The sequence below is a fragment of the Rattus rattus genome, chromosome 10 (genome assembly GCF_011064425.1).
Source record: "Rattus rattus isolate New Zealand chromosome 10, Rrattus_CSIRO_v1, whole genome shotgun sequence".
Classification (NCBI taxonomy): domain Eukaryota; kingdom Metazoa; phylum Chordata; class Mammalia; order Rodentia; family Muridae; genus Rattus; species Rattus rattus.
This window is the reverse complement of record NC_046163.1, coordinates 12,723,369-12,741,642: the sequence shown is the minus strand read 5'-3', so window position 1 is coordinate 12,741,642 and position 18,274 is coordinate 12,723,369. Positions and strand designations below refer to the sequence as shown.

General features: G+C 48.1%; 1 protein-coding gene across 4 annotated transcripts in view; it reads right to left on the bottom strand.

Annotated features, from left to right (window-relative positions):
- C10H2orf76 (chromosome 10 C2orf76 homolog) overlaps window positions 1-18,274 on the bottom strand; it is a 69,975-nt gene that overhangs the window by 25,316 nt on the left and 26,385 nt on the right. For all 4 annotated transcript variants that reach the window (XM_032915126.1, XM_032915127.1, XM_032915125.1 and 1 more), the window contains exon 2: window positions 8,286-8,431. In XM_032915126.1, coding sequence (XP_032771017.1) covers window positions 8,286-8,431 — 146 coding nt within the window. The remainder of the gene's footprint in view (window positions 1-8,285; window positions 8,432-18,274) is intronic.

Sequence of the window (18,274 nt, the reverse complement as noted above, 5' to 3'; positions counted from 1 at the left end):
AAACCTGGTGACTTGAGTTCAAGCCCAAGAAGCAACATGAGCAGGAGAGAAAGAACTCCACAAAACTGTCCTTAGATCTCCACATGCCGCATCGTGGAATGTGCACTCCTACACACAAAATAATAAAGGAATAGTAAAACGTATTTCTGTTGCTATTTGCTTGTTGAGGTGCTCTGCTCAGACAGGGACAAGAGAAGAGAATTTCCATTGTCTTCCAACAAGAGGAATGCAGTAGGTTAACAGGGGATTCTGTGCTGAGGTAAGGAGAGCTGGAGACGTAGCTCAACGTTACAGTACCCGCCTGACATACATGAGGCCCTAGGTTCAACCTTCAGCTCTGGGAAAACAAAGCAAAAGAAAGCTAAAGGAAGAGACCAACAGAACTGACAGTAAAAGCACTTTAAACACACTTGCCCCTTAAAGGGCCAGTAACACCCAAGTTAAAGTAGGATGCATTCACTTACAGTGCCTGGGACACTGTGCAGTTACCAAGTCCCCATTCGCGACCATGCAGGTCCAGTGGTGAATCCTGCAGCAAGGTTCTGGCCACAGCCTGGGCCAAGGTCTTCGGTGTCACTCTAATTATAGCTGCATGCATGAGCCCTTGAGCCCAGCAAAATGGCTGGCTCGCAGCAGACTTTACGTGTGTGTGTGTGTGTGTGTGTGTGTGTGTGTGTGTGTATGTGTGTGTGTGTGTACTGTCTCCACCTCCCTCTCCCCCTCCCCTTCCCTCTCACCTCTTCCCCTCCCCTTCCCTTCTCCCTCTCTCCCCTCTGTATACAAATGTTCACATGTCCCCACGATACAGGTACACAAGGCATATGTATGTGCATGCACGCAGGACAGGGCAGACATTGATATCAACCGTCTTCCCCAACCACCACTTCAGTTTCTGAGACAGGGTCTGTCACTGAACTTGGAACACGCTGATTCAGCAAGACTGGCTGGCTGGTGAGTCCAGTATCTATGTCTGCTTCCCCAGCACTGGCATGTGCCACGGTGCCAGCCTTTTCTACGTGTGCTAGGGATCCCAATTCAGGGCACTAGCTCCTTGGATGTTCCTATAGCCTTGCTGGTTTATCTAAAATGTCTCCATTCTCTGCTCCTTCATCAATCCCTGGAGATTAAGACACCATGGACTATCTTCTCAAACTGCTGGGCAGTGCTCAGCACAAAAGGGAGGTTAGAGACCACAGCCTGCTTTTCCCAGTGTCATTACAACCTAAAATTTGCCCTGAGTATGTGGCAGGTATTCGTAAACCCCCAGGAAGGAAGAAACACAGTCAAATCCCTCTGCCTGGCAGTTGTGAGCATGAGGCTCCAAGAAGGTGATTGGTGAAGGCCCTGGGGTTGTGGCTGGGGTAGTCCTGAATCATCTTGTTATACCAAAAATGAAAGAGTTAACATGCACGCATGTGTACACATGTGTACTGTCTTAGTCAGGGTTCCTATTCCTGCACAAACATCAGGACCAAGAAGCAAGTTGGGGAGGAAAGGGTTTATTCAGCTTACACTTCCACATTGCTGTTTCATCACCAGAGGAAGTCAGGACTGGAACTCAAGCAGTCAGGAAGCAGGAGCTGATGCAGAGGCCATGGAGGGATGTTACTCACTGGCTTGCTTCCCCTGGCTTGCTCAGCTTGCTCTCTTATAGAACCCAAGACTACCAGCTCAGGGGCAGCACCACCCACAATGGGCTGGGTCCTTCCATCTTGACCATCAGTTGAGAAAATGCCTTACAGCTGGGTCTCATGAAGACATTTCTACAACTGAGCCTCCTTTCTCTGTGCTAACTCCAGCTTGTGTCAAGTTGACACACAAAACCAGCCAGTACATGTACACATGTCAGGAATATGAACTGAATTCCAAATGCCCAAGCCACAACAATCCACTCAAGTTAATATAAATAGAAACTTAAATATAAATAAACTTATTCATGCAGAAGAATTCAATATAAATGATACATCGCCCTCAAGGACTGAGGGGTAACTCCTTGCTTTCTGACTGTAGACTGCACAGAAGTAACTTCCAGACTGTGGGTGCTGGGGGCTGGCCACAGCTCAATCAGAGGACTGCTTGCCTAACATGAGTGAAGCTCTTGGTTTGATGTCTAGTACTACAAAGACCAAGAGAAGTGGTCTAGCTCTGTACTTCAAATGGCTGGGAGGTCAAGGCAGGAGGATTAGATGCTGAGGGTCATTCAGTTACATAGCCAGTTTGAGAACAGACTGGGCTAAGTGAGAATGTGTCACGCACATGGGCACTCGCACACACACACAAGAGTACACACACATACATACTAACACAGAGGGGAGAGGGAGGGAGGGAGGGAGGGAGGGAGAGAGAGAGAGAGAGAGAGAGAGAGAGAGAGAGAGAGAGAGAACATAAAAGTACAGCTAAGAAGGGAAAGCACAATTTTGCACTGACAACATGCCACACTGCTTCAGGGTCCACACTAACAAGCACAGAGCACATACAAAGCAGATGCCTTCACGGGGTGTGAGGAGAGTGACTGGGTCTCTGTGATCTTCCTCCCAAGAAGGAACCCCACAAGCACATAAAGACTGCCCAGCAAACTCTAACCCGGTGGTTCTCACCCTTTTTAATGCTGCGATTCTTCAAGACAGTGCCTCGTGCTGTGGTGATCCCCAACCATCAAGTTATTTTCATTGCTATGTCATAACTTAACTTTGCTGCTGTTAAAAATCATAATGCAAATATCTGATGTGCAGGGTATCTGAGATGTGACCCCAAAATGTCATGGCCGACAAGCTGAGAACTGCTGCTCCAGTTAAAGAGAACCCTCCCATACTCCAGCCAGTCCTCAGAGCCGCCAGAAGCAGGCAAAGTCAGAGTAACCAACCCAGCCCAGGGGAGCCTAAGGACAACAATGGAGCTACAGGAAGGCAGGCCAGCTGCTAAACATGGCTGCCACACAAACTGATGACCTGGTCCCTGGAAACCACATATAACTGGAAGAAGAGAAATGACTACACACACACACACACACACACCATACATACACTAAACACAACGATACTAAAACAAAGTTAAAAAACAAAGCCATGACAGTGAAGTGTAAAATAGAACCTCTCTGGAAACCTTCAGCAAGAAAAGAAAAAGAAGTTAATCAAAAGGGGATTCATTAACTGTAGCCAATGTAGCATTCTAATGTGCCAAGAGAGTGTAAGAGAGGAAACTGGGGACTACTAATGCAAAGAAATACTAGGGCCACAGAGCTGGTGGGCCAGCGCTGCGGAAGAACCAGGAGGATTCCTGGGGTATTGGTGAGCTAGCCTAGGCTGGCCAGCAGACTCTCAGACAACCAAGGAGAGACCCAATCTCAAACAAACAAAGCCAAAAGAGGGAAGAGGGCTGGAGAGCTGGCTCGGAGGTTAAGGACACACACTGCTCTTGCAAAGGACCAAGGTTCAGTTCTCAGCACCCGCATTAAGTGGCTCATAACTGCCTGTAACTCTCATTTCAGAGTTCCAACACCCTCTGGTCTCTCGTGACACAAGCTTGCCTCAAACTCCCAGTAAGCAGAGGCTAACCTTGAACTCTTGATTCTCCTGCCCCTGCCTCCTGAGTACTGGGATTACAGATGTGCACCATCATGCTCAATTCATGCATTGTTTAAGATGGAACCCAGGACTCTGAACATGGGTCAGCACTCTACCAGATGAGGGACATCCTCAAACTTCACTTTCATGGCTATACCTCCCCCACATACTCAACAGAAACAGGCAGAAGTTATGACTTTCCCATGGCAGGTGGAAGGTCAAGCAGCCAGGCCTGAGCATGTAGCTATGACAGGTACCCCTGTTCTACAGGGGACAGCGGTGACCAATGGTTACTGTGAATGAATCCTTCTGGGGTGCCAAGGAAAGCACAACTTCCTGTGCCACCATCACCATAGCAACTTGACTCATCTTATTCCTAAGGACTTTAAGAGGTACCCATTCTGCCGTACCAAGAATACCACAGCCCTTGCTGCTTTGATACCAAGAAACACTAGGACTCTCTAGCATGTGAACATTTGAAAACACAGGCTGGTGAGATGGCTCAGCAGAGAGGCACCCACCACTGAGCCTGACACCCGTGCTTAGTCTCTTGGACCCACATGGTAGAAGGGAAGAACTGACTTCCTACACACGGGGGGGGGGGACAAACAAAATGTTATAAAATATTAAAATAATTTGAAAAGACCTCTGTAGAAATCTGTTTGTAGTTCAAAAGCCTAATACACTGAGGAATGGCTTTACGAAAGCAGGCCACTCTGTAACTGGCACCAGGGGTGGCCAGAATATGTCACCCCAATGTATTATATGCCTACCTGGCACAAGGATTCTTTGGAGACAAAAGCTGATCTAGTGCTCTGGACCCTCCATGTTTGCCGAAACCAACGCCTTCCCCACCCCCACCCTCCCAGCACAGAACAACCTTAGAAGATTGCTGTGCCCCTAATCAGCCTGCAGGGGGCATCGGAGTGCACCGTATTGAAAAGCTTCAGGGTCTGAAGACCTCTTCCTTGTCTGGGCGCCTCTCTGAGAAGTGTTCACTCCCTAGGCAACCAACAAATATGGCGTGCACGTAGCAACGAACTCCTGCTGGTTTTTCTCTTGCTCACTGGCCCTCTCATCTGAGAACTTACATGGCTGGCGCTGGGGAGATGGCCTGGTGGGTAAAGCACTTGCTTGCCTGGGCCATGCAGGTGTGAAGACTCGACTGAGTCCCCAGTGCCCCCATAAAGCCTGGCATGGCCGCGCGTGGCTGTAGTCCCAGAGGAGGCGAGAGGCAGAGACAGGAAAGGCCAGTTACAGAGCAGGAAGCACAAGACACCCTGTCTCCAACGCGATGCAACTGACATGGGGTTGTCCTCTGGTCTCCATGTGTGCTCCGTGACACGACTGTGTGCGTGTGTGCATGTGTGTGTGTGTGTGTGTGTGCGCACACATCATATATACAGCTATTTTTAAGACCTTCAGAATAAGGAAAAGTTGCTTTTTCTCCCCATAACATCACCTTTGTGTTAAACATCAAAACCCCCCTAATAACTAAGAACACAGCAACAAAGAGTCAGTCGGTGATGGTGCAAGCCTTTAATCCCAGCCCTTGGGAAGCAGAGGCAAGCAGAACTCTGAGTCTCAGGGCAGCCTGCTCTACAGAGTGACTTCCAGAACAGCCAGGGCGACACAGAGAAACCCTGTCTCTAAGAACACAAAGGAAACCTGTTGCCAAACCAAACCCATTTATTTGCCACTCAAAAGACAGCCCTCAGAATAGAGGACTAGTAGTTGGAGCAAGGAAACAATTTACTCAGCTGGAGAGATGGCTGGGCAGTTAAGAACACAGGAAGCTCTTGCAGAGGAACGAATTTCAGCTCCGAGGACCTCACTGACAGCTCACAACTGTCTATCACCCCAATTCCAGAGAATCTGGTGCCCCCTTCTGGCCTGCACTAGCACTACATGCATGTGGTAAAAGTACAGTCACACATAAGGAAAAATAAATAATTTTTTTAAAAAAACTATTTACTCAAGATGCCCATAAAATCAGGAAGATAGCAGGCCAATGCCCTGGGAAAAGACATCAATTTTTAAAATGACATTTTATTTATGTGTTGTGCATCAGTGTAGACGTATGTGCCATAGTACACTTTTTGTAGCCAGACCACAGCCTACAGGAATTGGCTCCCTGTTTCCACCACGTGGCTCCTCAGATCAAACGGGATCCTCTCAGGCTTGCTGCCGAGTGCTTTCATATGTTAAGCTATCGTCCTGGCCTGGAAAATACACCTTAACCCATCGTAAGCAAGGTGGGGAAGGAGGACTCAGGTTAGGAAAGCACGGGTGACCAGACACTCCTAGGCCCCTTTCCCATGGAATGGACCGGGTTGTGCAGTCAGAGGTCAGTACGCATGAAATCACAACACCATGGTCTTCATTGCAACAAATACATATACAGAATAGGCTCAAGAACGGCCTAATCACGCTTAAAAACAGAGCAGAGAAAAATCAGTGAGTTAAAAATTATTTATGCGTATACGTGTGCATCTTTTTGTCTGTGTATACACAACACACATGCAGTACCCAGAGGCCAAGCCAGAGCCTCCGATCTCCAGGAACTGTAGTTTCTCCATTCCAATGTGGGGACAAGAATCCAACCCAGGTCCTCGCAGGAGCAGCAAGCACTCAACCACTGAGCCCTTACCCAGCTCCTTAAGTGACTTTATGACTTTGTGTTGGGTTCATTTTTCCACCATCCTGGATCACATGGGGCCTCCAGGCCACAGGTCAGACCTGCTTGAAACCTGGAAAAGACCTAGCCACTCCTGTCTAGACATCTTTTGGCTTTGAAGAAAGAAGACTGGGTGAGTTTCGAGCAAGCCGTTATTTACTATGTCCCAAGTGCACGTGAGTGACTGATGTGTCTACAATCTGACCAAAGTTAGGGAAGCAAAGGGAGGACAGAGACAGCATGAGCGTAGAAAACCCCAGATCTGTCACCTTGTTTGAGTCACCCAAAGACACCTATACAGACCCAAGAGAAAAAGATGAGGGCTTCAAACAAAAGTGGCCTCCAAGTCCCTGAAAAGTAACCCTGGCCAATAAATAAATAAATAAACAAACAAACAAACAAACAAACAAATATGAAAAATGTAAAGAATGTCCCATCTCTGAGACCACAGAGATCAGAGCTCTCCTCACTGCATCAGCTCCCTGCTGCCATAGCAACACTCCCCAGCAGGACTCCTAAGTGCTGGGATGACACAGTGTCAGCTACACCTCACTCCGTGCCACTCAGTCTCCAAAGATATAAACTCACTGCAGGTAAATGTGACTTTCTGTGTGTGTACATGTTTATGTATGCATATGTGTGAGGAGGCCAGAGGTCAAGGATGGATGCCATCCTTAATCTCTCTCCGCTTTACTTTTGAGACAGGCTCTCTCACTGAACCTGGAGCTCACCAACTCTGCCAGACAGGTGTGAGGAGCGGAGGAAGCCTGGAGTGCACTACATCCTGAGTAATGTGTATTTTGACATGAGCGAGCCCGTTAACGACTCTAAGGCCAACTGGCCCTCGGTAAACTGGCAAAGCCATTACCCATTTGGGTCAGGCTCGAGGCAAAGCTTGAGTATCTGAGTATGGGCATGGTTGAGCATGGGCATGGTTGAGCATGGGCATGGTTGAGCATGGGCATGGTTGAGCATGGGCATGGTTGAGCATGGGCATGGTTGAGCATGGGTATGGTTGAGCATGGGTATGGTTGAGCATGGGTATGGTTGAGCATGGGTATGGTTAAGCATGGGTATGGTTGAGCATGGGCATGGTTGAGCATGGGCATGGTTGAGCATGGGCATGGTGATGGATCTATGTGTGCAACTGCAGCTTCTCCCTTCCAGAAGCTTACAGCCTGGGATGGCTTGCCTATGGAGAGCTCCTGTCTAAACTAGCTAGGCCATCCTCCCCCACCCCAACCTATGCTGTACCTACTAAACATGCTGAAGTTCCAGACAGATGAGGTAACAGTTAGAGAATCTCAGATGGTCCCAGCTTCGTTGTCTGTGTGTCTGTATATCTGTGTGTCCGTGTATCTGTGTGTCTATCCCTTTCTCTTGCTACCCCTAACCGGGTTCTGGTACCCATGCTGTGTCCTATGTAGCAGGCAGACTAGACAGTGAGCCCCAGGGGTACTCCATTCCCCCAACCCCCGACATCTCCCAGCAGGATTACAGGTATGCACCTCCATTCCTGTATTACATGGGTCCTCCTCACACATGTGTGGCAAGCACCTGCCAGTCACCACTCCTGCCCTGAACCTTAGTTTGTTTGAGGCTAAACATGATGGAAACAAACCCCTGGTGTATGTGTTCACAGTACTCACTGACAAACTGGGGCAGCTGAGGACAGAACACAGGCCAGCCCAGGACACGGGCCGGCCTAGCCTCTGCTAGCACCAGCTTCTGGTTGGGGGAAGGGCTGCTTTGCTGATTTTCTTAGTTGGTTTTGTTTTGGTTTGGTTTTGAAGCATAAATATTTCTATGTGCCCAGACTAGCAGAAAATTCACTACACAGCCTAGGCTGGCCTAAAACTTGCTAAATAGCCCAAGGTAGCTTGAAGTCATGATTATCCTGTTCTAGGCCTGAGTGCTGGAAATGTAGGTGTATACCACTAGGCTCAGCCTAATTCTGTGCTTTTCAAAGATTATTACTAACATTGTAGTCAGATGTTTTCATTGTCAAAACACAAATGAAACAAAGAAGCTCTAATTTCTCATACCTTGCTTTAGAAATATTATAAATTCCTTTACAGTTTGATGTAAGTTAACTCGATGATATACCACAGGCTTGAAATTTCGATGCTCAAATGAACGGATGAGGCGAACGGTGATGGTGGCTTCCTCCACAGCCATGTGGAGAGATAACCTGTGGTAAGACAGGTGGAGAAAGTGCGTAAAGACATTGCTGCTATTGGAATTCAGATCCTTGACATCCATATGGAAGTTGGGCATATATAGTGACCTCCTGCCCTCCCAACACTTGGGAGTCAGAGTCAGAGATCCAGAGCAATCTGGCTGGCAAGACTAGCCAGAATTGGGGGCTCATCCTCAATAAATGAAGGGGAGAGAGACTAAGGAAGACACCCAGGGTCAACCTCAGGCCTCCTCCACATGCACACATACATACACACATACATACACACACACACATACACACACACTCATACAGACATATACATACACACAACACACACATACATACACACATACATGCATAAACACATACATACACACAAACACACACATACATACATATACATAGATCATATACACATATATACACACATATACACATACACACACATACATACACACACACAAACATATACATGTACACACACATACACACATACATATACACATTCATACACATGATACATACATACACACATACATACATATATACATACACATATATGCACATACATACATACACACATACATACACACTATACGCACATACATACATACACATACATACATTAAAATGAATAAAATTCAAATAAAAGTTATTTCTTAGGCATCGGCAGGGGCTTTAATAACATTGGCAACATTCTACATCCTAAGGCAAGATATTAAGTATATGGAGAGTGTGCTATTTTTATGCCTTTCAATTTGTCTGAAATAGTCCATAACACAGAAATAAGTCATACAAATTTGGCTTAGAAAGTCTCTCTGAAGACCTGGGTGCTTGTCCAATTATTTTACTAAACTTGGGGAAAGATACAGCACATTAAGCATGAAAAACCAGGGAGTTTACTATCGAATGCATCAACTAATTTATAATTAAAATGAGCATATTAGCTATAATAAAACAGCTTCCATAAAACCTGAAATAGATTTTCCTCATAAAATAAAGGGTTCATCTAACCTTGTCTCATGGCTAACAAGCCTAATCAATCCTTTGATAATTCCAATATTGGTCATTACAGCATTCCTCATTGGCTCCTTTAGAATTCTCAGATAGACACAGTCCTAAAATCTACCCCACAACAGTTCAACCAACACTGGCAAAATAAAAACTTTCAGCATAGGGAGACACTTAGTAAGGAGCATCTCTGGAGGAAGAAACTCTGTTAGAAAAGCAGTATCAAACTCCAGTTGGCGGGTCAGTGAAAGCGCCCGCCATGCAAAGTGAGGACATGAGTTCAAATCCCAGTACCCATGTAAAGCCAGGCAGGCATGGTGGTGCACCTGTAATGCAGTGCTCAGGAGGCGGAGATGCTGGGGAAGGCAGGGTTCCTGGGATACTCTGACAGCTAGGCTAGTCAGACCATCACCATGGCGATGGTCCACCACACTCCTTTGTCAGAAGTCCTGACTTAGACCCCTGTTAAGTGTTCTACCAGTGAGTGAAGCCAGGTGGCAGGTCCCCTCCTTCTGCATCCATCCCTTTAGAACCCTGACCTTTGAGTTCAACTGCTTCTGCTCAGGTCTATGTGTAATCACTCACAGGATCTCTATACGATAGAGGAGGCTGATTGATCTGCTCCGGCCCCTCGAAGCCGAGACATCAGGATAACAGTGACAGGTATGAGGCACGGTGACTGACAGATTGCCACTACTAGTTGTCATACCCTGGTGCCCTTCTAGCCCATAGGAGAAGAGGAATCAGCTAGTCTCTGTCTCCAAGTTCCCCACCCCAGGCCCTACTTCCTTCCCCTAGCCTACAATGAAGGAGCCTGTACTTGATCCTGCAGAGAGGAGAGTTGTTTGCAGTGCTAGTCTGCATCTGCTTGGCTCTGTTCACATTCTGGTCTTTGTTTCCTGGTTTTGATGGGGATAGTGTCTCACAGTGGCCTGTGACTGGTCTGGACCTTGCTGTGTAGCTGAGGATGAACTTGAACCACTGGTCCTCCTGCCTCTGCCTCCTGAGTGATGGGTTTACAGATGTGCACCACCACACCTGGTTCTTGCAAAGCCCAGGGCTTTGACAGGCTAGGCACTAGACACCCAGGCCACTAGACACCTCCTCCCCCAGCATTTTCAGTGAGTCCTTTTCTCTTTGTGCCAAGCATTTGCAACTGAATACCTGGAGCTAGGTCCTAGTAACATGGAGATGGACCTGGGTTTACTAGCAAAGTTAATGGGGAAAGAAATTTTACTTAACAAGTTTGCACTTAGAAAGCTGACCTGTAGTGGGGGAGAAGCAATGCTGGTTCCTTACCCCACACTCTTTATACAAAATAAGGAACCTTTAAAATGCAGAAGTACCACAAAAATAGGTATATACGTTTACAATCGTAGGAAAGGCTCCAAGCAAACAGAAAGCAGGAATACTAAGAAAAAGTAGGGATAATGAAGGACCCTAGTTCTTACTAAAGTGTAAGAGCTATTAAGAGGCTTGGCCTGGCAGAAAGTACATAGGTTATGGGGACCCTAGGGGCTTTCGCCAGGTTTACACACACTGCCTCAGGTCAAGATTAGGCCAAGTACCAGCTTCTTGCCTTGGGTCAAGGCTAGGTCAAGTTCCATTCTCCACCACAATTCTCGGGAGGAGCAGGGACAGGACATTCTTGAAAATCCACAGAATGTACTGACTGATAGTCACCTGGCCCTCTGGTCCCAGATAGAGCTCGAAGACATGTCATATAAGTTTAAACTGTAACCTTGCTGATGTAACCTGTACCTCTGAAAGTATAGAAACTGCTTGTTATAGCCATTCAGGGTCGCCTTCCAGTCACTCGCCATGAGGGACTGATTGAAGGTTGACCCTGACGCCAGAAAATAAACCTCTTGTGTTTGCATCAAACTCCGTTCTTGTGTCTCACTTGGGGGGTCTCATGGTAGTTAAGACTCACTTCAAGCCTTACAATAACAATAAAATAAAACCAATACCCTGATACAAATATGGTTAACAGTCATTGGCAAGGGATTGTCTTAATTGTCCAAACTCAGGTAGCCCAGGCTAGACTCAAATGAACTACACAACTGAGGATAATCCTGAATTCCTGGCCACCCTGCCTCTGTCTAAATGCTGGGATCCTAGATGTGTGTTTCCACCCCCAGCTTTGTCTGCATGCTGTAAGCCAATGATGTGCATTACTTTTAATTCTAATTAACTTATCTTCAATTCTAACCAAGAGCTGTAGTAGAAACATGAAAAAAGGCAACTGTGCCATTGAATCTGTAAAATTAAAGAACAAAACCTTTTCAAATGCCTAATCAATGTTAATCAAAAATGAGGAGGAACAAGTATTTTTATATAGTGTTGATAAGAACATAAATTCGGGGGTGTAAGAAGAGAAATCTATAAAAATTTTAAATCTGGGGTCTAGGGTCAGTCAGAACTGAACTTGCTGTGCCCAGTGCTGGGGAAGTAGGACAGCCAGATCACGGGGTGGGCCAGCCTAGCTGTTCACATAGTGCTACATCTTCCAAGAGTTAACCCTAACAAGAAAATCATGTCAAGTATTTTTAATCCATGATTCATAGTAATACTTTAATTTTTAAATCATGTGTGTGTGTGTGCACGCACGGACAGATCCTCTGGAAGAGCTGCCAGTACTCTTAACCACCGTGCTATCTCTCCATCCCAATAATACTTATCATTTAAGATCTTTTAGTGTTTGTGTGCATGCAGTACCTGAAGAGTCCAGTAGAGGGCACTGAATCCACTGGAGCTAGAGTTACAGATGGTTTTAAGCCACTTGCCGTGAGAACCTTAAACTCCTGTACTTGGAAAGAGCAGCAAGCACTTGTAACCCCTGAGCCATCTCTCCAGCCAACTCTAACGTATGTGGGTGTTTGATTTTTAGACTCTGTGTACACTATGTAGGCGAGGCTGCTCTCAGCCTCCAAAGTGGTAAGATAGCAGGCAAGCCCCACCACACCCAGCTAGAAATAAGCCATTGGTGGGAGCCACATAGAGAAAGGGAGGGAGAGAAGGAGAGAACTTCCAATCACAACAGGTTACATCTGTATCATTCTCTTTGTCTTTCTTAAAAGGAAACCACAGAAACAAAAAGATCGGTGCTGTCATTCCCACCCCTCCCCTTCCCTTAACAGTGGGATCCCGGCAACCACAACTGGCAGATCCAGAGAAGGGAAACCAGAACAACCAGACTTCAGGTTGAGAGAGAGAGAGGAAGAGAGAGAGAGGAAGAGAGAGAGAGAGAGAGAGAGAGAGAGAGAGAGAGAGAGAGAGAGAGAGAGAGAGAGAGGAGAGAGAGAGAGAGAGAGAGAGAGAGACAGAGAGAGAGAGAGAGAGACAGAGAGAGACAGAGAGAGAGAGAGAGCGCGCGCTTCAGTGAGACGGCTCATTTATTTGGGGGGAACAAAGGCTATTTAAACCTTTGGGATGGTGAGTAGGGGGTGCAGAGGGGTGGCTGGGGTCAGGGTGCTGTGGGTGCCTCATCTGCATGAGGAGGAATCCCAGGTGCTGCTGGACGACCTTATAAGGGAAGAGGATGTTTAACCTGGCTGCAGCTGGGTGACCTCCTCTGCTGTGCACCAAGGTGGAGGACAGGGGCCTGGGACAGGGGAGGGGGTGGTCCTACTCCCTCCTACCACTGGATTCTACTCCAGCAACTCTGGTTCAACAGAGCCACTAAGCTAAGCAAAGAAGGGGGAGCTGGCAAAGGGGACATAAAGGACCTTGAGATCAAATATCTAAATCTCTTTTGCACGATGGGGCACAGTCTCAGAACCTGGCATATCCTAGGGCACCGATCTTCCACTGAGCTGCTCACCACCCACCTCTGAATGTCCTGTTTATACTTATGTATGTGTGAGTGCACAGGTGCATGTATGTTGTATGTACGGGCAGAGGTCAGAGGACAATCTCACATGTTGTTTCTCGGGTCCTGTGGTAGCTTAAATAGGAATGCTCCCCAGAGGTGCACAGATTTGAATGTGTGGTCACCTGGGACTGGCACTAATATGAAGTGTGCTTTTGTTGGCTTCGGTGTGGCCTTGTTAGAGAAAGTGTGTCACTAGGGGTGGGCTTTGAGGATCTGTCTCTCTCTTCCTGCTGCCTGCGATCCAGACGTAGACCTCTCAGCTCCTTCTGCAGCACCATGTATGCCTGCAGGACGTCATGGCTCCCTCCACGCTGATAATAGACTAACCTTTGAAACCATAAGCAAGCCCCAATTAAATGCTTCATTTTATAGAGTTGCCATGGCCACGGTGTCTTTTTACAGCAATTAGACACTGACAAAGTCAGGTTTCTTCCACTTTTTGTTTGAGACACTGATTCTCCCTGGCCTGGAATCTTACCATAGGCCACATTAGCTGGCCAATGAGTTCCTGGGATCCACCTGACTGAACACAGCACCACTCCCAGCTTTTTAACACGGGCCCTGGGGATCCAAACTCAGGTCCTCATGTTTACGGGGCAAGTGTTTTACCGACTGGGCCATCTCTCCAGCCCATGTTTCTACGTCATTACTTGTGTTTGTTTGTTCCTTGTGTATGTACACTGGGGCACACTGTGCCATGGTGCCCATGTGGAAGTCAGAGGACAACTGGTGGGACTCGGTTATCTCTTTCTACCACGTGGGTCAAACTCGGGGTTTGCAGCGAGCACCTGACGTTGGGTACGCTGTGTGAAGGAGCGTCTCCATGTATTCAATTGTTTCTTCTGTATCAGGAGAGGAAAACGCCAGCAGGATCCTGGTACTGCCGTTTCTGTGGCATTCTTCCTCCCCTGCCTAAGGCAATCTAGAATTGTATCTGCGTGGCCGTAATAAGAGAGACACTGGGAAAAGAAAGGAGAGGCAGGAGATTCAGCCAGCTGACCCGGAGGTGAACGGACTGACCCCAGTGGAGCAGAGAGGTAGAGGTGTCCACGTGGTGGGGCACAGTTAGTCAGATTAGGTTCAGAATAGCTAGGGGACGGCCCTCGCTAAAGGCCTAAGCTATAAAATAATAAAAAGGTCTCTTGTCGCTATTTATATTGCTGAGGGGTCCACCGCAACTCCCACTGTGCTGTCCCTCCATAGCACAGGCTCTGATTCTTAACTGCAATATTATTTATGTTCATCTACACATGCGATAAAAATGCATAAAATAAATGCATGCACACACAGACATGTCCAGACACACACACACACACACACACACACACACACGTCAAATTGTTAAATCTGAACTGGAAACTGAAACCATGGATTCTGCCAACAGCAGCCGTCTGGCCATGAAGACAGACTACGCTCAAGCCAGGTGCTATCACCATGGTTACACTGGGTGAGAGATACAAATACTCTTTCTGCATTACCTCATGTAAAACCACAGGGGTTCCTAAAGGTTGTCATGGAGACAGGTCTGATGGAATTATGAGTGGAGGGAAACACACTGAGTTAAAGTACCAAAGCCACGACGTAAGAGACCGGGGGTGTGGCTAAGAACGGAGACCCGGACGCAGCCAGCGGCCGACTGCATCAAGTCCAGATCTTCCAGTGCATCTGCCTTGACAGGGTGTGAAGCCAGGTTCAGTGACACCAGCTAAAGTAAGATGCTAAGGAAGTCACCTGGCTTCCTCAGCAAACTCACAAGAAATAAAGAAGGAGGTCTAGGAAGATTGCTCCTAGAGGTTGCCCTCTGACCTCCACATGCACACCATGGCAACTAGATATGCAACTGCACTGGTGTACATGAGTACACACATGCAGACAGACATCATACACACAAAGAAAAAGTGTACTAAGAGTGACAGTCATGTATCTAGACGAGTTTGGTTCAGACGTGGGTTGTGGTCCTTGCAGTGTCCTGCAGACACTTGGCCCCAGAACAGTGTACGGAAGGGCCGTGGGACCTTCAAAGGGTAGGCACCTCATCTGGAGAGAACTCAGCTGCAGAGCACATGCTCAGCATGGTGGGAGGGGCTCAATTCCCAGCATCATGTGCTTATATTATAGCTGCACACTGAACCTCAGCAAATAAATTCATAGTGTTCAGCAGGTGGGGCACAAGAATCAGGTCACATGACTAGTAGCCATCTGACCTTATCTGCACAGCACTGAAAGCCTCCCCAGTCATCCCAATCTGGGAGTCCTCACCACTACAGTGGACTTCAGATGCATCCTTCCACTGTCCCTCTCTGCAACAATGGGACCACTCAAGAAGCAAGTTAGAGACTCCCTACTGTGAGCCTAGCTGATGTCAGTGCCTCCTCCCTCGGGCCAAGCCTGGCCATCTCTCCTGTTGGAGGGTTCCCACTAGAAAGCACCCTACATGCTTTCTTCTAGGTCTGTCACCTTGGGCTACATGAGCTACGTCAGGGGCATCAGGAATGTTTGCTGGCTGATAGGCAGGTCTGAGGACGACCTACATTCCCCAGGGCACACTGGGAGAGCAGTCATGCAGAGGGCCGCAGGAAGGTGTGCAAGTAAGGCTGGATCCCCTGCGTTCCAAAAGACATCAGAGAGGGAGGGAGGGAGGGCAGGAGGGAGAGAGGGAAGGAGTAAAGAAGGAAGGGGGAGTCAAGGAAGGAAAGACACACAGGGGAGAAGGAAGAAAAAAAGGTAGGATGGGGGAGAGGGAGGGAGGGAAGACAAGAGTGACATAAAGGGAAGGGAAGGAGGAAGGAGATATAAAGAAAACCTTACTGTTTCCCAACCAAACCCAGCAACTCAGCAACTCAGCATCTCTGTATTACAGGAGTTCAGCTGAACTAAGACTGTGCACACCCTACTGCAGAAGCCATTGGCTTTGAAAAGTGAGAGTGCCCGGGGCTTGGGAAGGTCTTTAAACTCAGCATCCACAAAACCGGTTCTGGCTGGCGCCTGCTGGAGCACCTGGTTCCCTGGTAGCCACATCACTGCAGCCCAGATACTCAACAGCCCCTCAAAGGCCCTCCCTGGGAACCCAGGGCTACACTGGCCCAGGCTCAAACAGGTTGAGGGGCTTGGAGTAACCAGAGCTGGCAGGCTTACAGACTCCAGTTCCGGGACTGACAGACACTCAGGAACCAAGGACAGCGGCTACTCCGGGACTGTGCAACTTCCCAAGCTGGCACCTCTCCACTTGGCAGAGTTCCCAGCCAAACTGCTAGGAACCCAGCAAAGCTGACTCCTGTGGCAAGACACATGGCACATGAAACCTCTGAGCCTGACGCTCCCATAAACATGGAAAACACATGTTCACATGACGCTGGGTTGTGGGCTTTTTAGACTGATCCACATCAGCTTAAGAAAACCGGGCAACTGCAGCTGACTCTGGCTATGCATGGTAGTCTATGTCTGCAGAGTTGGCTGTCAATTAATCAAGACATGTTCTGTCATGTTCTGTCATGTGTGTTTGTAAAACTGAATTCACAGATGTCGACACTGTGTATAGAAAGTTGTCTGCCACACCAGTTAGCTCTGGAAGGTTCCTTCTCACACTTAGGAACACTCAATGATTCAGAGCTACACCTGGGGTGTTAGATGTAGCAAAAGACGGGCTCTGGGAGATGGCTCCATCGGTAAAATGCTTGTCTCATAAGCATGAGAAGCTTAGTTTGGACCACAGGAATCTACATTAAACACGGCACAGGGGCTGGTGAGACGGTTCAGCAAGTAAAGGCCCTTACCACTCACGCTGGCTCAGGGAGGCCGGAAGGAAGACACAGCACCTGGAGCAGGTGCCGCTACGATGGTCGCATGCATGATAGAGAAGTGGAAGCACGGTGGAGAGACGGAGAGAAAGCTAAGCTGAGGGGCTCAGTCACTGTGAAAAAGGTGGGACTGGAGACTCCACGGCAGAGAGGACCAGGCAGATATGAAGAGGCCATGGTGGGGTCCTGGCCCGGGCTGCCACTAAGGGCCATGTCTGGGTTGGTGGTCTTGCTGAAGCTGGGCTCTGTCATGGTCTGTGGTCCTGGTTACCACCAAAGGCCAAGTGAATGCCCGTGGTCTGGCTGCACAAGAGACTATGTGGCTATCTGAAGGACTTGCTCTTGCAGGGAGACAAGCTGATCTGAGTGGCCTGCACTGCCACCTGAGGCCTCGGGGACACCCAGGCCCATGCTGCTGCTGGGGGCCACATCTGAATCCATGGTCCTACAGCAGCCAGGATCTGTGTTGATGTCCCAGGCTGGCGTTACCACCAAAGTCTAGGCCAGTCTCTAGTATGGACTGCTGCCTGAGGGGCCGTGCTGACCTGGCCTGGCCCCTCACCTACACAGCACAGTAGAGCTGACCCTGATGGTGGGGGAGGGGTGTGTCTGTACACCCCTGTGTACAGCCCCAAGGCCATGAGAGCAGGAGCTGACCCTGTCTCTTGCACTAGGTGAGCTTGTCCTGGTGGTGAGGGACAAAGAGTGGGATGGTCTCCTAGGACCTCCCAGGCCCAGATCCGGTGCTTCAGGTTGGCCCACCCCAACATCTACTCCATCTCTGAACGGCTGGAGTGTGTGTAGGGTCCAGTCTGTAGGATCTCCATGACACGGGGCAACAACAGGGTATCCAAGCCTTGTCCCAGTGAGGCTCCAGGATAGACAGTGTAGCAGAAGCCAGAGGCTGTGAAACAAACCAGTGACTCACTGCGATGATCCTTTGCAAGTAAAGATGTGTAGACAGAGGGTACACTGTGGGACACACTGTGACATACAGATCTTTCATGACAAGGTTTTGTTTTTAATTCTATCTTATTTTATTTTCTTTGGGAGGATAGCAAGGACAAAGGGCAGATATGAAGGGATAGAGAACATGATGTGAAATTCACAAAGAATCACTATTTTAAAAAGCCCTTAACACCGAGCACGACAACGTCAGTTTTATTCTAT